General features: G+C 33.5%; 1 protein-coding gene across 1 annotated transcript in view; it reads right to left on the minus strand.

Moving 5' to 3' along the window:
• LOC129228470 (transcription initiation factor TFIID subunit 4-like) overlaps nt 1-18,392 on the minus strand; it is a 48,407-nt gene that overhangs the window by 17,224 nt on the left and 12,791 nt on the right. Inside the window, 6 exon segments of the mRNA XM_054863150.1 lie at nt 69-158; nt 2,659-2,778; nt 7,281-7,378; nt 8,534-8,660; nt 9,696-9,779; nt 10,920-11,069. Coding sequence (XP_054719125.1) covers nt 69-158; nt 2,659-2,778; nt 7,281-7,378; nt 8,534-8,660; nt 9,696-9,779; nt 10,920-11,069 — 669 coding nt within the window.

Genomic DNA, 18,392 nt, shown 5'->3' on the forward strand with positions numbered 1-18,392 from the left:
TAAATTATCACTTTCTATATAATCATACAGATTTCTTTTTGTCAAACACAAACAAGCAAACTACTCACCTTTAAAAAAGGAACTAGATATGGCTGAGGTGCTGAATTGAGCTCTTTTTGAAGTTTTGCTGTGAATTCTTCTGCTTGCATGGTGCCGTCCTATTAGTAAAACATATAAAAATTAATTAAAACCATTATATTTTGCAAAATACAGGAAATATATGTACTTATAATTTACATAACATGTTAAGATATCTCAGACTTAGATATAAATTTATTTTACTATCAATAATGTAACAGAAAAGGACCCATGCGGATATTTTACCATACATTGGTTGATAAATAAAATTATCTTCTTTTTATGGAGCTTTTTTTGTCCAGCTGTCACAGATAATTTTCAAAAACTCACTCAATTATTCAGGGTTTTAGTTCATTTCTCAACTTGTAGATAGACTTATAAGATTTGTAAACAGCATGGTTTTTTAGCCTACTTTCCCAGTAAAAGTCAGAAAAAGAAGAAAAAAGCATGAAAAAAGGCTTAATGCATCTTAAAAATATCGCGAAAAACAAAAAAAAAGTCAAAAATAAATAAAATAATTAAATAAATATTGAAAAATTGGAAAGTAGGGTATTCAGATGGGGGAAAATGTCTGTCTGTCGGTCTGTCTGTCTGTCCACCCCTAATAACTTTTGAATGAATAGTCCGATTCAAAAGAAAATTTTTTGTTCGAAAGATCTCGGCAAGGACACCTCATTCCCATATTTCACTTTTCGATTTGAACTATTTTTTGTTCAATTTTGAACAGTTCAAAAAAACTTAACATTAGCGCCTACGGGGAAATTCAAGGCAATTCCGAACTGTGAGGCGAATTTGCTTCAAACAAACTTTGTAGGAAAAATCTTTTGATGAAAAACTTGTATATAAAATATCTTTGTGATTTGAACAATTTTCCGTTCAATTTTGAACAGTTCAAATCCCTTAACATTAGCGCCTACGGGGAAACTGAAAGTCGATGTAGATTCCGTACTTGAAGGCGGATTTATTTCAAACAAATTTTGTTGGAAATAGCTCTTGACGCCAAACTCCAGACATCGACTCCGAGAATTTAGGGGCACTTGACTCCGACTCCTGTGCCCGATAATTAATCGGACTCCGACTCCCCGACTTCGACTCTGACTTCGTAACTTTGGCAAAAATTTATACATGGAGGACATATGACTGACTCCGATTCTTAGATATTCGACTCCGACTCCTTTACCTGAAAGTGAGATTGATTCTGACTCCGCAGCTATGGTTTTGACTGTGAAATAATTATTGTTGATCTGACTTGTTTTTATTTTTACGCTAAAGTTTAAATTTAGGTATTCAGTTTTCGGCGAATAAACTCGAAGTCATTTATGTTTCTACATAAAGATATGGACAGACGATTTTTTTTTACAATGAAAATTATTTCTTTAAGTTGACATTTTTTTAAATTTATTTTGGTAAGTGCATTAATTCATTTTAAAAATTGTTTTTGGCAACAGGGGAAAAAGAAACGATTTTTTTTTTTGGTATGATGTATTTATTTTAATGAGCTTATTGATTTTAATTATTGTTTTTTCCTTTTGAAAGCTGTTAAAGATATTTTTAATGGAAAAAAGTGTATTAGCTGCTTTGTTTAAAAGTTGCTGCTTTTTTTTTTTTTTTAAAGAGGAGTGAGGAATATTTTATTCCTAGAAATCAGCTTAAAGCATTTTGAAAATATGTTTGAAAACATTTGCGATTTTAGCTATTTTTGAGAATATTGATCAGGTACTAGAAAGTAGTATGGGTATACGGGAAAGTAGGCTCATCTAGTTCTAGACAGAACTTCTTGTTGTATCATTCAATGTCTTAGTCTTTTTTCACTATACAGAGCTATACTAAGTTATTCTTACTTTTAATGTTTTCTTGAGGATTTTATCTTTTTTTTTTTTTTTTTTTTTTTGATAAATGCATCCATAATTTTGAAGATATTTGGCATTTTTTATAGTTAAGCTATTTTCCTATGTTCAAAGTACAAATTATTTCTACTTAAAACATAATTTATTGATCACTTCTTTGATACAAAATATCAGTGATAGAACTATAGGACTAAGTTTTTACATTAAACTACCACACAAATGACTTTTATGGGCCCCCTTCCTTATTGTTTACAACTATGTCCTTACATGTGTTTCACCCCTCATTTTAAAAATCTCGGGCCTACAAGCTTGGGCCAACAGTTCCCTTCTCCCCCCCCCCCCGGTGCACACCCCTGTAAACAACTTCATATGATACAAGTTATTCTTCACAAATTCTATATTTATTTTTATAAAAGATTAAACATGCTATCAGCTGTGAAATTAAATTGATGAAGTTGAACAGCTGTTAGAGTTATAATTATATTCTGGTGGTGACAGGCTGAACAAATGTTCAGAAAATCATCTTTTTCATGGACTTTCAAAAGTACGATTTCATCTCAAAATTTTCAAGGAACCTTGAGAACCCTGATATTATTTCTGAAACAGCTTCAGTTTATAAATCATTTGGTTTTTCAAACAAATGTATCGAATGGAATGTAAGACAAACATTTCTACATATGAGACCGAAATGTTAGCTAGAAAGTATGATAAGCAAAAAGAGGGAGGTACTTACAATGATTCCTTGGATAAGATTGCGTACACTTTTGGCCACCGCAGCAGGTTGTTCATCTGCTAGTCGTATGAGTGTTGACAAGAAATTTTTACATTTCTTTTTGGCTGTATTTGGAGACATCTGAAAATATAAAGGAAAATTTACTATTGTATACCTTTAATGTATTTTAAGTTTGGTCAACTTTGAATACCTCACAGGTACAATTTATAATGAAACTGTAAAGAACACTAAGCATTATAATTCCTTACACATAGTTAAAAACACACATAACACAGGTCAACATGATTTTTGTTTCTGCCTTCTGAGCAGGGCTGCGGAGTCGGAAGGAAAATAGCCGACTCCGACCCCGACTCCGACTCCGGGGTTTCGAAACACCCGACTCCGACTCCGACTCCGGCTTTTTTATTTATTTATTTTTCAATTCAACCCCTATCCCCCTCATGAGAGGGAGGAAAACCTCTATACAGAGATTGAAATATTAATTTGTTTCTTATGAAATTTAAGCACTGTATTTTTTTTGTAAAATTAAGAAGCATACAACGTCAGAAATTGAATTTGAAAATCAAATTGTTCCAATAATTACGATTTTAAAATTGAAATCACATAATCATCCTATTGTTAAAAAAATGAAAAGGTTTAACTTGCTCCCCATTAATGTTTAACGAATAGATGTTGATCAAATCGTGTGATTTTCAAAAACGCTTTTTTTGCTAAGTCAAAAAACCTTTCTAGAGCGAGGGCGGTCCGCTCCGGCCGAGATCCATCTGGTGGGTGACACCTCAAGTATATTTCAGAGTTGATAAAAACAATACACATACTTTAATTCTGAAGAAAAAAAAAATCCCCAATAAATTTGAAATTATATTTCATCTATAAAATTTCAACGAAAATAAGGCACTATACTTGTATTGAGGGAAAATATGGGGTACATGTACGCTTGGAGAAAATTTTATAGAAAATGCGGCAATATACAGCTTTGTACAAATAGCTTTTCTTTTTCCTATAATTATTCCCTCAATTTTTAATTTTAATTTTACTTGCTGCTTTAGAATTAATCTTGAAATGAAGATTTTAAGATTAACTGCAATTATTTGAGTGTTGTAACCAAGATATTTGTTCTATTTCATACTTTTGTTGAGAATCAAGCTTGTAGATGTTGTCCTTAAATTGAAAAGACAGATATATTTTATCATGTCTTTTAGATTTGCGCCTTTGCACGCCAACACTAAGTTGAATTACAGAACACCGTAAGATACCTCTCGAACTACGGGCTCCAACTTGCTCAAGGGGTACATTCCTTTTACAATTTTATAACTGAGGTCGAAGTAAAAAAAATGTTATTATTATTGTTTTAAAGTGATTTTTAAAAATTTTATTATTGTTGTTTTAAAGTGATTAAAAAAATATAAAATGTTAGGTAAGAAAACCGTGCTCACAGTTGCTATTATTTCAAGAATGTTGAAAAACAAGCAAACTAGGGAACAGCGTAGGTGGCTATTACAGAAAATTCGATGAACAATCAAGCCAGCTGGTTATTAATGACAGTTGTTTTCTTATTAGTCGGCTTTTATACATGTAATCGAATCAACTGGTAGTCAGTTTTTCAAAAAATGCCAGGAGAGTCAGCGAAAATTAAAGAAAAAAAAGTAGACCGGAGTCGGAGTCGGAGTCGGCATACTTTCTACCGACTCCGACTCCAACTCCTTTACGCCAAAATCAGTCCGACTCCGACTCTTCGACTCCGACTCCGACTCCACAGCCCTGCTTCTGAGTATTAAATTGTGGTTTGTTTTATGTTTCTAATAAAGGCTTTTAATTTAAAAATAATATAATAAATAATAGCGCATAAACATAAAATAATAAAATTCTAGCTCAAAAATGAATAGTTTTGGTGATTTTGTTATGTTTTTATGAACTATCTTGTATTAAACCCTAAATATAATCTATCATATTCTCATTATTCTGCCCTTGATGACGTTTTTCAAAGTCCATCAAATCTTAATGAAAACGCTTTCCTGGCTCCTCTGAGTAAGCACCCATATTATAGTTAAACTGGTTTAAGTGAGCGTGTAGCATATTTAGTTTTTGAGACACTTCTATAGTCCCTAATTTTAAAGCTTTCCAGCATGTTTTCAATCAATTCTTGATAGTTGTTAGCTCTGTTGTTTTCGAGAAAACCATTCACTACTGCCTTAAGACTCTTTAAATATTCAAAAGCTTTATTATGCTTGATTTTATATGTAATGGTGGCATCAATATATTCTTAGTGTCTACACTTGGTTCCAATTTGACATTATGTTTCCATATCTGAAATTCGACTAGATTAGACCATAGGGCTGCAAAAAAGCCGGCCATTTTTGAAAAAGTCCAGGTCGGCCAGCTTCTATTAAAAAAAAGACGGTCTTTTTTGGCCTTTTCTGAAAACAAGCTGGTCTTCTTTGGCTTTTATAAATCATGTACTATATTCTTCATGAAAATGATCTCAAGACATTTTGATAAGCTAACAAATGCCAAATTAAGTAATAAAAAATCCGTTTGCTGAAAGTAAAATGATAAGAGTAATATCTACACAAAAACTGTAAATCATTTCTGACAAAACCCTTATGCTTTTGTTGGATGATCCCCCACCTAAGCTGATGTCTTTAACACTGAAAATAGCTTCTTGTAATCTTAAAACACTTGTATGCTATAATTTGCCACTTTTCATGCCTTATTAATGCTTTTTTTAACAATTTTGATGCATATTTCTAAAACTAAACTAAATTCTGCATTCATTAAGCATTATATTTTAGATTTCTGCTGCTTTAAATTAGCACACTAATGTAAGTGAAAACAAAAACTAAATGACATAACAAGTGGTTTAAACCAAAAAAAAAAAATCAGTCTTTTTTTCCCCTCCAGGTTAAAATCAGACAGACCTGTTTCAAGTACTTCCTTCTTCCCATACACAAGTACTTCCAATACCTAAAAATATTAACCACCAGTTACTGCTACTATAGTGCCTGATGTAAAAAATTTAAAAGACTTATCGCAGTGATCAGTTGGCTCAGATTTTAGCACAGAAGCAACTATTTATGTTATGTAGGACTTATTAACAATTGTAGATCTCATTCCGGCAGAATTTAAATGAATTCACCAATTGGTCTTGTTGGTTTTCTTATATACTCTTGTTTTTATTCTTATTTAGGAAACTTTTTTTTCTAAAAATGTTTTTCACTTTTCTTCAGAAAATAAGAAATGGTTTTGGTGATTAAAACAAAAGGTATAAGAGCACTCTCATTTAAAGTCTGAACCAAATAACTGTGGTATGACAGCAACAGTGTCATGTGATCTATTGAATTTAACTAAAATTTATTTGTAATCATTTAAATTCCATTGAACTACACTAACTTCTAAAAAAAGCAAGTTTTTTTTTCCTTTTTTTTTTTTGTACTGAACGACGTTATTTAACAACGACCAGATTTTTATTCTTCTTTCATGAAATTTGATTTCATACAGTAGTAATTGCATTAAGGATAATAAGATAATTTCCATTTTAATTAAATTACAATAAAAATACCTAAAAAAAAAATTTTATTCTTAAAAAAGCCGACTTTTTCTAATAAAAGCCGGCGTTTTTAAAGCAGTTTTAACCAAAAAAAGCCGGCCAGTCTTTTTTGGCCTGGCTAACATCAAACAGCCCTGCATAGGCTGTTGGTAATGTACTGAATTTGCTCTGCTATCCCATAAGCAAAGATGACAAGAGATACTTAGTATATCCGCCTTGGATTCTCACCAGAAAACTAAACATCTTGAAATCTCTTATTACTGGCCAATCATATTCTGTATATTTTAATTTCTCCAGTACCATTTTCACCCTATCGTAAATTTCCTTGTACATCACAGAAAGTGGTAAGGGAAGAGACTGGGTAATTGGTTTCCATTGTGAAGAAGGGGACTGATATTAAGCTTTTTGCAGAGCTATTGATGAAAAGTCGCCAGTTAGAATATATGCAACGGATAATAATGCTGGAACAAATCCGTCATGTTACTACAGTAACAAAATCCATTTTCTTTGGTAAAAAAAAAAAACCACACAAAAAGAATTTATGACAACCTCTTTGATCAGTTATTTTCACGTCATTTTCAAGCAAGTTCCACTGTTTTAATCGGGAACCTAGAGTCTGCTTTATTCTTGGGCAGGTTCATTTCTAGTATAAAAACTCATTGAACTCTGTTGAGTTGATGAGTGGGATCCTAGTGTTGACACTATCAAATTTCTCCAAGAATATTTTCTTTTATTTTAAGAGAGAGAGGGGGCGCCAAAACGAGGTCCTGCTCCTGCTCGGAAATGGCCTAGTTACGTTCCTGAACAGACGATAACTTTGCAAGAAGCAGATTCAAAAATAAATTAAGATTTTTTTCCTTATGCTAATCAGTTAAAACTCCAAAACATACTTTTAGACGTAAAACAGACAAAAACAAGCTTTAAAAGTTATGGTGGTATATTTTAGTGTTTTTCTATGTATAGTGTCAGAATTCATGCATTAAAATAGAAACACAGAAAAAAAAAAAGCTTTTTTTTTGTCGACTTCTGTAATTTAATGATTTTATGTTAATATCAAAATTAAAAAGGAACTTACTTGAGTGGGCGTACTGGGTTGGCTGTTGGCAGTGGTTGTTTGAACACTAAGAGGCACAGCTAGGTTTCCATTTATGCCAGCCTAAAAGGAAGAAAAAGCTCTTACACAAAGGTCCATATAAGTTTATGGGAGAAGCTTAAATTTTTTTTAAATTCAATCTGAAGAATATATATCCCCAATCTATCAACAAATATATGTAATTATTAATCTAATTATTATCTAGCATTTTTACGTTAATCCTTTTTTTTAGGACAAGGAAAGTTTGATAAAAAAATATTTTTTCACCATATTCACAACACACACTTATGAGCAAAAAATTGAGAAAAAAAAGTAAATGCATTTCAATTAATTTATGAGCCACTCAACAAAACCTACACCTGGCAACTCATTAAACATAGTGATTTAAAAGAGTAATGAAAAAATTTTGCTAGTTTAAGAAATCACAAACACATTTAATTTCTTAAGTAAAAAAAACTGCTCATTAGCTTTTAAAATTTTTACATTTTAATGAAATATATGAACTGTCACATGCCGGACAATATAGTGAATTTTTTTTTTTTGTAGAATTTTTCTAAACCTATTTTTCCCCCAATGGTTTAAACTATTTCACAACAAATGAGATCTGATTCCTTTACATTGGAATCTTAACTTTACAGATCTACAATTTGTTTCGTCATTGCTACATTTATGTAGCAAAAATATTAAGTCATTCATACAGCAAATTGCAAGAGGTTGACTTTGAATGTCCTGTGTGTGACACATGCAAATAAACTAAATTTTAAATAACAAAATTTAATAAAAATACAGCTATGTAAAAAGTATCTCTGTATCAAATGTTAAGATTCAAAACATGCGCTTATTCCTGTTGAATTTGAATATTAAGATCTATAACAAAATGCTGGTGAAAATATAGAGTGATTGTCCCGCATGTCTTAATTTCATCCTAAACTGTTCATAGCTTTCGAAATCATCACTTAGAACTGCTACCAAAATGCAATTGTTATTATTGAAAATATTTGTATTATCTACTAATTCATATCATGCACATGCACAACCCTGCAATCAACTAAGATGTTGTCATGGTTTGAAAACCGAAGTGTAGATTAACTGAGTGTACATGAACTAAATAGTGAATAATTGGCAGATAATGAATTTTAATAGCAAACAATTGATTTTTTCCCCCAAAATTCTTCAAATTGAGGCATTTAGGTTATGCTATGTAATTTAGTATATTTTACCCTTTTTTTGGCAACTAACCTTAACCACACCACCACTTTTTTGTGCATTTGGGGTAGAAAGACGAGAATTGACAACACTTAAGCCAGTTGTGCCTTGCTGAAGAAGGGTGCCTACAAGTGTTTGGGGAGCTGTAACTGACACCTGCAAAAGATAACAGACTTTTAAAAAAAATAGAAAAATTAAAATACAGAATTTCAAAAAATCATTAGCTATCCATTTGGATAGTACACAGAAATAAAACATCATTTTCAGCTGTTTAAGTTGACAGTATACTCACTCAAGGTATACTTGTATTTTGGTGCTTAAACAAATACTCACCATTTGCTTAAAGTTCACATTTCATTTATAATTTCAATTTTAGACCAAACCATTTTCGCTAGAGACACATTGAATACCATACTGAATACAGTTAAAATTTGAACCAAATATTCGGCCATATGCTGAATATTTGGTTATAACTGATATTTGAATTTTATACCAATTTAAAATAGAAAATAATATAATAACATCTCAGAGTTCTAACAGATTTCCTGGAAACAGAATGCAAATGACAGAAGCTTTATCAAACATTAATTTACTAAAAGCAACTGCTTTGATTATGTTAATAAGTTGGACAAACTATGTAAAACAGGTTGCAAAATAAAATATATGTACCGAAAAAAAGTCATCCAAGAGTTTTAAACGGCAGTACACTTCAAGAAGAACAAGAAGCTTTTATTTCAAACGCAATTTTTCGGGAATGGGGGGGGGGACTAAAAAGCAAGGGATGCTGTATTATTTTTGAATTTAAGCTCACTAGGCATTGCATAGTGTACAATTTAGGAAATTACCAGAAAAAGGACAAACCAGAAACAGATGCTAAAAGATTGCTGCACGATCACCTGCAATGGGCAGGTGATTGGCACTGAAAATAGCTGTCTTTTTCCCACGTGCATTACAATATACTGTACAGAACCGTGGTGCCATTGGATCTTGGAAGGGTAGAGAAGAGAGATTAGAAAAACAATTTTCCTTTTACAAACAAAAATTTCAATAAACCACATTAAAAAAATGATAAAATAAAAAATCTGAAGAAAACCAGGAGAAATTGATACTCAAATCTAAAACCGGAAAAAAGGGGCAAAAAACTGAAGTCTCCCGTGAAAAACAGGAGAGTTGGCAAATCTGCAATTTTACCTGGCTAGTTTTCAGGCTTCCAGCACTAACAGGTACTGTGACAATTTGTTGTGGAGCAACAGCTCGAACACTGGTAGCACCAGTCTGAAATAAAAATATACGGTACATAAATTTAAAAACATATTATTAAATAACTCAAATTAAAGCAATGGAATCATATGACAGGTTTTACAGGCTTAGGTATATAAATTTTGGCTTGACTGGGTAACTTCAACAAAACAAAGTCATGTTTCTGTTATATTACCGACAGCACAAGTTAGGGAAGTAGTTTTTGCAATATAATCATCAAACACATATACAATTAAAGACATTCCAAAATCATCTCTTTTCTGACACTTGACTAAGTGATTGTATGAGAGTAGTGGTCACCACACACCATGTAGTGAGGCGACTGAAAAAAATTATTGCCCACAAAAAATAATATCATTTGCCAATTGACCGTCACTTTCTCTGCCCCCCAACTGTGCTATCAACAATTTTAAATTGCCAAAAAACATTCCTTTTAAATATGCTGCTTTAAAAACAAAGTTGTATGAGTTTTGTCTGTGCTGGATAAAACCAGTTAAAACTGGCTTGAGAAACAGTTTTATCCAGTGGACAGTGGACAGGGCACGAATGTAAAAAATTGATTAAGCTCAAAACAAAAATAGACTAAATTATTAACAACGATATAAAAAATATTTCCATAATCAACTGCTACTCATTATTAAAGATAATAGTTAATTTTCCACCATTAGTAATTATTAATTTACTGTATGTTTGAAAAGATAATGATGTATGAGAAACATGCAATGTAAGTTTTTTTTTAAAAAAAGTACATCTAAACGATAATAAATACTGAGGTGTGTATGGACGATCGTGTCTCATACACACAAATGAGGTAGTGAGAAAAAAAGGGATACAAGTGGCAAAATTAAAAATTTGGAGATAACCAGTACACATGGTAGGTGAACCTCACCTCTGTCTTGGGGCAAGAGATTGTACTAGTAGTCCTGGTAGTTGCTGCTATGCAGCATGATTTAGAAAAAAATATCAATGAAAGCTTACCTAGGATGTTATCTTTAAATGTGTTTTACTCCAAACTTAAAATAGTCCACTTGCATCCCTTTGCTTCTCACTGCCTCATATGAACTTAAAATTTGACCAAATATTTTATTTTTATTAGTCATTAAACATAGCAATTAATTATATCTTCCAAGTTCTGTTAAAAATAGGTTTTCTTACTGTTAGAGATTGCAAACGATACGTAGAATGCGTAGAATGTAGGGGAGATGAGGACGGGTGTCCAGCAATATTCACCACTTGTAGTTGCCCATTTTCAGCCTTCAGCAACACGGCACCCCGCACCATCCCTGGACTAAGAGTGATTGTGCCCTATGAACAATCAACAAAACTAAACAAAATGTTCACACAACACTCTAAAAATGTAGAATCAACTTTGGACAAAAACAATTTTTAAAAAGCAGTAATGCAACGAATATTCGGCTGAGGCCGAATACTGTACAAAAAGTATTTTTTATTTTTACACAAGTTTTATAAAATCTTATTTATATTTATCATGTTTAATGGGTCTTTTAAATGAAGTCTTTTTATACTACAGTACATTTCCATTTTTAAGGGGTTATTTACTAATGCATGGAAAAAAAAGTGGTTACTACAAATCTTGACTATCTAACACGTAAAATAAATTTATAGGGTGGAATCTACGTCAATTCAACCAGGGTCTTATCTTGATAGTCTTGAAATTTTTTGAAAGTAACATATGTTAAAACTCATGAAAAAATAAGATCATGGTATATTTTGGCTTTTATTAATTTTTTTTCCATTCTTTTACTCTTGATTAGTATTATTGAACACTACATTCCCTGAAAAGGACAGCTTCCACTTTTTCATTTTACAGGATTTAGAGACATTTGAAAAAATGAGGGTTTTTCAGGAAATCTATATGTTTAGATAGATTTGAAAATCCAAAATTTTATTTAGCAGCAAGTGGCCAGAAAACACTTTTAATTTAGTTGCTTAGTGAGACTTTCATTTTGAGTCACCACTAAGTCCAGAATATTGATTTTAGCTTGAACATGATGGCACAGCTCTAAAAGAATCTTTTGGCACTATGCTAAAAGTTGTATGTTGAAAAAGGTTATGTTACAGCAAATCAACTGGCGACTGCATTCCTGTTTTCATAAAAAATAAAATTCCTGGATGAAATAGCAACTAAAAATGAAAATTTTGCTAAGTAACTAAATTAAAATTGTTTTAAGGCCACTTGCTGCTGAATAACAGTTTGAGTTTTTCAAGTCTCCCTTTACATATAAGTTCCTCAAAACTTCTCATTTTTTCAAATGCCTCTAAAACCTGTTAAGGGTGACCCCAATTTAAGAGGCCGAAATTTTAGTGTTTTTCGTGAATTTTTTTAACAGGTAAGAAATAATCAGAGCTTGTTCTAACTTGGAAGATATTTTATTCATCTTTTGAAGTACACCTTGTAATTTTTTCAAGTCATTTCCAGCAGAAATAGTCAAGTTAGAAGCTGCTTTCCATGGGCGTCGCCATCAGAGCTTGTTGCTGGTGGGCATTAATGAAGCCACAATTTTTATCAGTAATGATTACAATTTTTCTTACTCCCAAACAACATATTTCCTAAGAATATCAACCTAATTGTTATTGGAAAAAGTTGAAAATTGCCTGTTTTTGAGGTGTTTGATTACACTGTCACGTTTTTCTACCATTTTTTTTTCACATTTCTCAAATTAAAAAAAATATTTTTATTAACACAGTAAAACCTCAAAAAGCAGTCAACAGGATAAGTGGTCACTCCGTTTAAGTCATTGTTTTCCTTTGGTCCCAACAAGGGTATTCACAGTAATGTAAAATGACTCTCCCTTTACTGGTCACTATTTTTTTTCACCCTATTTAACTAGTCACTCAGAAATTTTTTTCTAAAGTTCTCTTTTCTTATCGGATCTTAGGAAATATTGTCGGACTTGGTTGAAATGCTGTGTGATAGCCCTTTTTCCTTGAAATTTCACTCCTTGCTTCTGGTCATTCAAAGCATACTTCTTGCTGTGACTCTGCCTAGTGTCCAGAATATGAATCAAACTCCTCCCAGCAAAACAGACAAAACCTAATTTCTGGAGAAAGTTTGTCAGTATTTAACATCCGTTTAAGGTATACAGACAGAATTTAAAGCTTGAAGTATGTTAGAAGAGAGACTTATTTTTAATAACCAACAACTTCATCAGTAAATATTGATGGATTGTTTTAATGTACAAGTACATACCATGTACCGTATTATACCATGCTATTAATATTATGCAATTAATAAGTAACAGAAAATAAAACATGGGAACTATAAAGAGCGTGTGTGTGTTTTTCCCTTTTTTAAATTTGTACTAATTTACGGATTTTGATATCATATACTTTTTTTTTCACTGAATTCTACAGCTGTTTTTGAAAGTATTGCTACGAATTAGAAATTTAGCAATTATTATGAGAATAAATTACTGAAATATTTACTGATCAAGATTTCCAATGACTGTTATAGCTAGGGTGTCTATTCTCCCCAAGTGCGTCGCCCCCCTATTTTACCAAGCCCCCCCCCCCTCCCGACAAAAACCAAGACTCCCGACTTAAGAGACTAAAATCCTTTTAAAAAAATTTCTCTGATAATTTCAATGGTATAATCAACTTCAAGGACCCCCCCCCCACACACACACACACCGAATGGGCACCCTGCTCTAGCTATTATTATTCGACTCAATTGCTGGAATATTTGCTTATCAAGATGTTTGATGATTTTTCAGATCTTATGTATATGTAGCTAGGGGTGCCCATTTCCCTCCCCAAGTGCGGCAGTTCCTTTCAATTTGATAACCCCCCCCCCCTTAAAAGAAAAATGACACAATCCATTATAGAGATTAAAATCCTTATAAAAACTTCTGAAAAAATTTCAATGGCATTGTCTGCCTCACGGCCCCCTACCTTTCCCTACAAGGGGCCTCCTGCTTTTGCTGTTATTAATCACATAAACTGCTGAAATATTTACCTTTCAAGATGTTCGATGGCTTTTTTCTGTTGTAGATGTTGATAAACAGACAATATAGATAGAATTGCTCCCCCCCCCCAAGTGGGAAGGCACCCTCAAATTTATCACACTTCCCCAAAAAGCATTCTTTTTGGGGATTCTTCTATTGTTCAGACCTTTTATTGAAGGGACTAAACATCTTTTAAAATTACTTCTCTGATAATTTCAATGGTATACTCGGTGTCATGATCCCCCTTCTTCCCCCCCCCCAAATGGGCAAGCCTCTTTTAGCTATTATCATTTGAATAAATCCATGGAATATTTACTTATCAAGATGTTCAATGGCGTTTCTCTGTTGCAGATCTTAATATGCAGATGATGTAACTAGGGGTTTCATCCCCTTCCCCCAACTGCGATAGCACCCGTCAATTTTACCAAACCCACCTCTTCCCTAAGGAATTGTGAGCCACTAATAAAAAGACTTAAATTCCTCTAAAGTAATTTCTCCAAAAGTTTCTGCGGTATAATCTGCCTCACGACCCACTCCCCTCACCCCCACATATGAGAATCCTTGCTATCGCTATTAGTAGCATAAATTGCTGAAATATTTACTCACCAAGAGGGCCGATTGCTTTTTTTTTGTTTGCAGATACCTATGAAATAGGTATTACATTTATATGCCTCCACCCCCCCCCCCAGCGTAAAATGTTGAATTTATTGACCTAAATGTATCGATATTTGGAGAGCGATATATCACAGTATTAAAATTCTAATATCGCTCAGCCCTAGTGTTGACTGATTAGGCGGTACGGAATTTCAATATATTTCCAGTGTGACATTTTTAAAATTTCCAGTATTATATCACACACAAAAAAAAAGGAAAAAAAATCGCTTTTACAACAAAATAAAACAAAGTAAAAGCATGTCATTTAGTACATTAATATTACGGCCTTTAAACAAAAAAAAAAAAACATCTTTTGTACTGCATGACCAGTCATACATTTTATTAATTAAATGCAATTATTTAAACAGGAAATGAACAAAATTTTAGTGCTTAAGAAGAAATGTGATTTCTGAAGCAAAAAACTATTGCCTTTTTTAATTGAATCAACAGAGAATTTAAATTTCCTTTAAAAATACAATTTTAAAAGTTTTGGCTTAAAAACATCTTTTCCCAAACATATCCTGTCCCCCTTAATTTTTATCCAGAAATTTCGAAGATGGTCCGGTTTTGATCAGTTCAAGTAATCAAGGTTCTACTGTAAAAGTTAAATTTGAATTAAAACCTATCATTTCTAATAACAAATTCAAGACAATGCAAAAAGTAGACTGAAGAAATCAACATATAACTTGGTCCATTCCAACAGGAGAGCCACCTTCAATCTGGTTTTTTACATATACAGGGTAAACCCCCCCCCCCCCCCCCCGCTAAGAGCAAGGGCGCAACTCCCTAAATACCCCAAAGAACCCCCATCCCAAAAAATGAGAAAAATATCCCTTAAAACAATCCCTCCTAAAAACTTCAATGGCACAGCCTGTGCTATGAACCCTCTTCCCCCCCCCCCCCAGGTAGGCACCCACTTACATACACTGGTGTGCAAAAATTAAGGACGAAGTCGAAAAATTAGCATATCAGCTGAACGAAGAGGCAGAACGGACAGAAAGACCAATCAGGAGATTACAGTAGCACATGAGCGGATATGCAGGCAGACGTAATGGGGGAGTGTCTGAGTAGTATAAAGCATGTTGTCGGTGTAAGATCAGTATTTCTGGCAAAGAGACTGCACGCCATATAGCGATTAAAATCACACAGAGTTGCTGCCTCAGCAAGAAATGTCGAATAATCAATCTGTTAGACGACATCTGGATGCTTTTACACGAGGTGGAATCATTGGAAAGATGGAGGAAAGCTGCAGTGTGACAAGTGTGGCTGCAGAGTTCGGAATTGTGCTCACAGCATCGTTTCACAACTTTGGAGACAATTTCAAACTACAGGAACAGCTATCTGGGGGTTCAGTAGTGGTCGTCCACGAGGAACCACACCCGCAGATGACCGGTATATTGTCTTACAGGCCAGAAGAAACAGGCGCCAGACAGCAGGAGAAATCGCTAGACACACGACACAGGCGACTGGACGACCGATATCACATTTTACCGTGGCCAGAAGACTGCACGGTGGTGGTCTGTTTGCACAACGCTCTATACGGTGTGTACCTCTAACGCCTGCCCATCGGAGAAGGCGTTCTCTGTGGTGCCGGGAACACCGGAATTGAAGAGACAATGAATGGGGGCGAGTACTCTTCACTGATGAGAGCAGATTCAGTCTGAGTAGCGATTCTCGTCGCATACTCATCTGGAGAGAGCAGGGAAGCCGCAATCATCCCTCGAACATCATTGAAAGGGACAGGTATGGAGGTTGCGGTGTTCTCGTTTGGGGAGGCATCATGCTTGGTAGTTGTACAGACCTTCGCATCTTCGACGCAGGTTCAGTCAACGGAACCCGTTATTGTAACGAGATTCTTCTTCCATATGTGCGTCTTTTTAGAGGCGCTATGGGTCCGCAGTTCCTTTCCATGGACGACAATGCACCATGTCATCGCACAGTAGCTGCCAAACAGCTCTTAGAGGGTGAGGCTAATGAACGTATGGATTGGCCGGCACGATCTCCGGATCTCAATCCCATCGAGCATGTATGGGATTTTCTAGGCAGACGCTTGGCAGCTCGTACCTTACCACCAGTAACGATTTGGGAGCTTCGATTGGCGCTGCAAGACGAATGGGCAGCAATGACTCAACAACTCATTGACACCCTCATTCTCAGCATGGGCAGACGCTGTGAAACCTGCCTAGCAGTCGGGGGAGATCATATCCCCTACTAAAGACCGGATGTTTCTTGCTGGACACCCATTACAGGGATGTTTCGGCCTTCAGTCGCATTGCGCTCCATGCTACTTTTTCAATAAAGCTTCTTTTTATCCCTCTGATTTCTTTTTTAGTAAGTGTTGCTTACATTACAGATGTCCTTACATATTGGGGATCTTACGGTATTAAATGTGTTGATTTGGAAAGCTTTTGTACAAAGTTATATTGAAAAAACCATCTCGTCCTTAATTTTTGCACACCAGTTATATGAAGAAATAGCCATAACAGTTGATTCTATCATTGTAACTATTGAACAAGGAGGTAGTATTGTTGTTGTTTAGACTCCATAAACAATAATTCAAACAATACTCAAATGTGACAAATATGTAGAGTCCGAAACATGATCATAAATGTAAAGTTCTTCAGTAAATAAATCCATAAAAAATATTTTTTACTTTTTTAAAAATTATTTTCATGTGTAAATGTATAAAAGATAAACCGAGACACAGTAAAAAAACCTTCATTAAGTAAGAATGGTTATTACTTTCACAGAAAAATTGAAGATTAAACAAAAATTTCCATGTCTTTTGAGTGTAGGGTTTGTAATATGCTATATATCTTCCTATAATCTTAGAAATTCAAGATAAATCTAAACTTTTTCAAAGGTTTAACATTTTTCAAAGGTATAAAGTACACATAGGACCATACATTTACAAAAAGTTTAACTTTCCTAATTGCACTTATCATGAATATTGACTATAAAATGTCCCTCAAGCAAATTTAATTTTTAATGTTCAGTATTAGTTTATTTTAGTAGGATAAGGACTGGAGTCATGTCACACAATAAATTCTCACCTCCATTACCTAAACACAAAACGCCATTCATCATTAATATGTGACAGTAATGACATCAAATTTTATTTTCCATGATACAAGGGAGCCCCCTTGTTTATTTTCAATCATAAAGAAATTTTGGGATTTTTGTCGAAAACCAGAGATGGATTTTGCTTTAAAACCTAAGTGGTTATTCTGACTTCTCACCTCTGTGAACTTGAATTTCAGGGATGTAAATTAATGGAAAAAAACAAGTGAACATGTTTGTTGTTTGCATATGCAGATTACATGTGCAGATTGAAGCAACGAAGAAAAAAAAATATTTCCCCCGAAAAATGTATCCATTAGGCTTATATTAATGGAAAATTTCTCACATCAGTGACAGATCTTATCAATGTCATTATTTCTGAGGTGAAAATAACTGATGTAGGGGAAATACATCCCAGGGTTGGTAAAAAACAGGGTTGGGATTTTTGCCGGCAAAAAGGTATTTTTGCCGGGACAGTGGAAAAAACCTTTGCAAAAATGGAAAAAACCCCAAAAATGGAAAAAACGGCAAAAACTAATTTCATATAAAGTACCTTTATATTGTTAATCAAGAAACAGTGACAATATAATATAAATAATGCACTTTAATGTTTTAGTTATGTCTCTCCATGTTACTTCTAATTTATAAGGTGAAAAATAAATTAAAAACAAATGTTGGGATTGCAAAACTTAAGATTTTAAATGTTTGCTAAAACATTTTTTTTCAGAATGAGCCAACTTTTACGTCTTTTATTTTATAGTTGCATCTTGATTAAGTATACTTTATATAGATATTTAGTGTTCTGTAAAAAATGCTATAATAAACAATCTAATTACATTTTCATTGTAAGTTAAATATTTGTCTTAGATGTTACTAACTGAAATTTAATGTTAATGTTTAAAAATTTAAAAGTAAAAATGCTCCATAACTCTAAAAGTAAGTTAAACCT

Source organism: Uloborus diversus, chromosome 8 (assembly GCF_026930045.1).
Source record: "Uloborus diversus isolate 005 chromosome 8, Udiv.v.3.1, whole genome shotgun sequence".
Taxonomy (NCBI): Eukaryota; Metazoa; Arthropoda; class Arachnida; order Araneae; family Uloboridae; genus Uloborus; species Uloborus diversus.